Here is a 5,167-nt window from a genome sequence, read left to right on the forward strand (position 1 = left end):
CACAGATTTAAAACACACCAAATAATCACACTCTTCAGTTCATCTCACTGCGCTTCAATGAAACCCAAAGAATGAGCGCATACACACACACACATACACTCATAAAATACACAGAAACACGTTCCCACACACATAATGAATCAAAATCCACTCCTGCTCTTATTGTGAATAATTCATCGGTTCATTCATCAACATTAAAACTAAGAATATAAAAACAAAGGCTAATTCAAAATATTAAATAAAAACTATAATTAAAATAAAATAACACTGGTCAGAGGGCATGATTAATAAGATATTACTTTAATGCATCTATAACTGTTGTAAACAAGATGCTATCTGTATCCATTTACACCTACAGCATCTACCTTTTAACAGTTAATATTGCTATCATATTTCTTAATCTAATAGTGGCAATCATTTTGCATTGTTCATAATTATTCATAATTTATAAAAACACTTTAAAAATGAAGCATTTCAGTCAACTAATGGAATTGTTCTTGCTGCATCTGAGCTATTAAAAGCCGATGCAGATTTGAAGAGCTCATTGAATACTCGCAGCCTGAGAAATGAATCTCTTCAATAAACAAATGGTTCAATTTCGAGTTGTCTTTTTAGTGCAATAAAAGGATAATTAGGGCCGTAACTGTCAAAAGAACAATTAGCATGTTAATGGATCTGCAAATTGCGTTCATGTCTCACACTGAATGTTGGGATCTTTTGCACGTTGATATGCGCTTGCTGATCCATCACTGTCTGCTGGAGGAAACGAATAGAGAAAACTCTAATTCGGTCTGTTGCTGCAGGGAATGAAACTACAATTAGCAACTGGCTTCCTGGAAAACATCTCAGTTAAGCTCTGGACGCACAATTAAGAATATAAAACAGAATGTGACAGCAATGATGCTCTGGTAACATTCTAACCTTGTTTCAGAAGATTCCATGAGGATTGCGTAATCCTCGAACGTTCAGGGATGCAGAACAAATCTGAGCTGTGGGAAAAAACATACAAACACACACACACATGCACACGCGCACACACACACACACACGCACGCACGCACGCACGCACGCACGCACACGCGCACACACACACACACACACACACACACACACACACACACACACACACACACACACACACACACACGCACGCACGCACACACACACACACTTGTGCAAACTTGTTATTTGGACTCGGTTCAATTGCATCGTTTAATTGTAATAGTTTTGTCATTTTCTTCGTCATAAACACTTACTTTCCTAGCAGATAATGTTCTTAATATCATGTCAGCCATCCTTTGAGCACAATGATCAAATGCATTGCAAGAATTTTCCTCAGTACTTTTGTCTTGTTTTCCAGCACAAATATCTAAACATTCTTAAATAAATAAAAAGTTACTGTAGAAGCAAAATGACTGAAGACATTGAGCCTTGTTTTAGAAAAGAAAGAAAAAAACCCATCACTTTATGTTTAAAAAGAAAAAAAAATTCTATAACTTTTTTTTTAAGGAAAATAAGTCATTTTTCTTATCCCGTTAGCAGATATTTTTTACTTGTTATAAGCATAAAACCCTTAATTTGGATGCATTTTGCAGAACAGAAGACTAGCTGTGTTCTCCATGAGGACGAGGAAGTTTCAGTAAAGAATAAATGGATTTCCAGCACCGAATATCCCTTGCAGCAGCTCCACTATAGATTTATTGACAAATCATACATCTCCATATGATCAGCTCCATCTTGGCTTGTTATGGAAAGAGTGAAGCTGATTGGTTGGATCTTGTCACATGACCTGCGGTGTGCTTGCGGCATTCTGAAAAGTTGGGTTTTTTCATCTCGCTGTGGCCTAGAAAAAATGAGTGTTGTGACGCTCTATTGTCTTTATTATTATTTAAAATAAGAAACTTGAGCGCGCAAAAGATGTGACGTGAACGGCCCCTTATACTATAAAAATAATAATAGTGGGCATAAAACATGGACAGAAATGATAGTGTGAGATCAGGGCTGGATTGGTTTACAAAAGCACTAACACAAACACAACTCATTATAATCAGTGATGCTGTCTACACTGAATATGACAAATTCCTGATCTGCAAAGAATCTGAATCTGCAGGAGCTCTCAGAAAATTCCCAGTTTACAAGCTGTAATCACGAGTTTGACGAGAACGTGAACGCTTAAAATCTCGTAATTACAGTAATTACGACATGGCGTAAACGCACCTTTAAATCCTGTCGCACGTTCATACAGATTGGAGACTGTAATGCTGTTTTAACGGGACATTTCGAGACTCGCACCTGTAAGGTTGTCAATGCCAAAAACTGACAGTGTGAACGTAGCTAAGTTAGCCAAGTAGTTCGAAATAGAAATCTTTGCTTGTAATGTGCATGGTTCACATATAACGGAGACAAATGAACGTTTCATAAAGTTATAATAATGCATTTTTATTCACTGCAAAGCTGAACTTTTAATCTAACAAAAAATGTGTTGGTATAAAAAGCCCCAAAACACCTTTTGTATCCGAAATCATCCCGATAGCATAATTAGACATAGTGGTATTTCTGGTAGTGTCGTTGCTTGCGCCGTCCCATCATTACGGACACATTCAGGATGCGTGTGAAGAAAATGTGCAAGAACAAAAGACACAAACACCTCGTACAGTCAACCCACACAAAAAATTTAATCCCCGTTCGTGAGGCATAAATGCTCCAAACTTCAGCTTTAAAGGTGGGGATCCGTGATGACGGTGGTTTTTAATGTAAAAACCGTACGCCAACACGCCGAATGTTTCGTAAAAAGTCATGTCACCTATGACTTACATATTTAGAACACATACACCGAGAGATTTTAATATACTTATATATGTATTTGTCGTTGCTGTCGTTATTGGTCATGTCTTTTTCTTAGTTTATTTTCTTTTTTTTGTAATTGTTATTTTTATTTTTTATCTAGACCAGCCAGATACAAAACCGATTTTTTCGGATACAGTCACATCAGCACAAAACCGGTTTAGAAACAGTCCATCCCGCTGCGAATCGTCCTCATAGAAAAATCCGGCCCGTTCTTCCTGAAAGAGCAAACGTTATTTGTAAAGATCTATTTTTTTATTCGGTATTGTTGTATAGACTGGTGCGATACGTATCCGTATATATCTCGTGTCTTCTGTGCAAAAGTCTTTGAAAAGTATTGGACGTACACATTCACACACAGCGCTCACCTGGATGTTCATCACTGCGTTTTTGGGCCAATTCAGTCACTTCCTCCTCTTTCTGCACCCTTGGCATCACATAGTAAACAAAAAGACTAACACAAGAGACAAACTGCAACATTTCCCTAGTGTTTGTGCCCACAGCTAGCATCATCCTCCGATGGCCGGTCTGTTAGATAAGGCACCGCTGGGCATGGTAACCGACTCTCTTTAGGACCGCAGGAGGAGGCAGGACAGGGGCAGACTGTGCTCTTAAATATGACACTGGACACGGGCTCCGTCCCAAACCCTAGTGAGCCGTCTACATAGGGAGCGTCCTTGCAAAGCAGCACCCCGAACACGACGGGACTGATTCGACATGTAACAGACTCCTCAAACTGATCGCAAACTCATTTTGACAAGTTAACAACGCAGTGGTTCTCAAATGGTGCATCAGGACCTAAAAAGGGGCTCGTGTCTCTTTTCGATGGGTCACAGACAGCAACGAGGGAAACTACATTAAATGCAACTAATCATATAATCATAAATGGTTTGAATGGTGAAATAAGTAGATTATCAACTTTTAAAGGGAGGAGAAAACACTTTCCATATCTTTTGTTGTTGATGTCAAAGGTCGTGTCCCCAATATGTCCATTCAAACTCTACAGTGTTTTGTAATGCTTGAATAATCATTCAATATATATATATAGTTGCCTAAAATAAGTTGAAGTAGTAAGATAATGAACTGAAATAAAACTACAGCTGAAATAAAAAGCTATGAAAAAATGTTCAGAGATATTTTAAAAAAACTAATACAAATTGCAAAAAAGCAATACAATTTGTAATGAAATAAAAAAAGAAAATATAAAAATGATAGCTAATTCAAAATATTAATAACCACTATAATAATTTAAAATCAACATGTTTCTAACTTTCTTTTAGCCTGTTAGCTTATAAAATTCATAAATCATAACATACTAATAAGAATGTGAGATATTAATAATGGAAAAATTATATGAGCAATACTGATAGTGTAAAACAAATAAGACCCACGTGACATTAAATACATTAGAAACATGAAAGAATTTAAATAGAATTTTGAGTGATTCAAAATGTTCGTACATGAAAAAAATATCTTTAGTCAACACCTTTAATGTCAAATCTAATGTAAAACCACTTAAGAACCACTGGAATAATAAATATAAACGAGCTTTCAAAAGTTTGGGGTCTGTACGATTTTTTATGCTCACCAAGGCTGCATTTATTTGATAAAAAAATACAGTAAAAATTGTGAAATATTATTCCAATGTAAAATAACTATTTTTTTATGTGAATATATGTTAAAGTGTAATTTATTCCTGTGATCAAAGCTGAATTTTCAGCATCATAACTCCAGTCTTCAGTGTCACATGATCCTTCAGAAATCACTATAATATGATGATTTGCTGCTCAAGAAACATTTATAATTATTATCACTTCATCATATTGTTGTGGAATCTGACACGTACATTTTTTTTAGGATTGGATGAATAGCAAGTTCAAAGGAACAGCATTTATTTGAAAATACTAAATAATGGCTAAAAAAATCAATTTAATGCATCCTATAAATTTGGTTTGCGGACGGACCGCTCGCTAGGTTTCGGAGCAGAGCTACAGTGTCACGTATCGGACGGTGTGTTACAGCAACAACGTCAAAACGTAAAACATGTCTGAATGTGTGTGTGGACGTGTCCGTCACACCGTACTCTCCAACATCCACTCTGTGCTGCTGAACGTGACCCTCCGACTGCAGGGCGGTGACGCGTCAGTGTTCAGATGAGTGGTGGACTTGTGCCGTCGGGTTCGAGCCCGGCGCGGGTAACTGTGGCTCTGGAATAGAGCATAGTCTCCGTCGAAGGAGAAGCGGTGCCGAGTCCGGGCCAGCTCGCTGGGTAGGAGTCCCATGTTGGCTAGCGGGCCCTTCCGCGGGGGTTCGGCCGGTCCTG

At 37.7% G+C, this 5,167-nt stretch overlaps 1 protein-coding gene across 1 annotated transcript in view; it reads right to left on the reverse strand.

Annotated features, from left to right (window-relative positions):
- Positions 1-2,651: 2,651 nt before the first annotated feature.
- The window catches only part of lrfn1 (leucine rich repeat and fibronectin type III domain containing 1), a 180,623-nt gene continuing 178,107 nt past the window's right edge, over positions 2,652-5,167 (reverse strand). The window contains exon 4 of the mRNA XM_077230421.1: positions 2,652-5,167. This exon is cut by the window's right edge and continues 620 nt beyond it. Coding sequence (XP_077086536.1) covers positions 4,917-5,167 — 251 coding nt within the window. The 3' untranslated portion in view covers positions 2,652-4,916.

Source organism: Siphateles boraxobius, unplaced genomic scaffold, assembly GCF_051911475.1.
Source record: "Siphateles boraxobius isolate OS27281-9 unplaced genomic scaffold, OSU_SipBor_1 143, whole genome shotgun sequence".
NCBI lineage: Eukaryota > Metazoa > Chordata > Actinopteri > Cypriniformes > Leuciscidae > Siphateles > Siphateles boraxobius.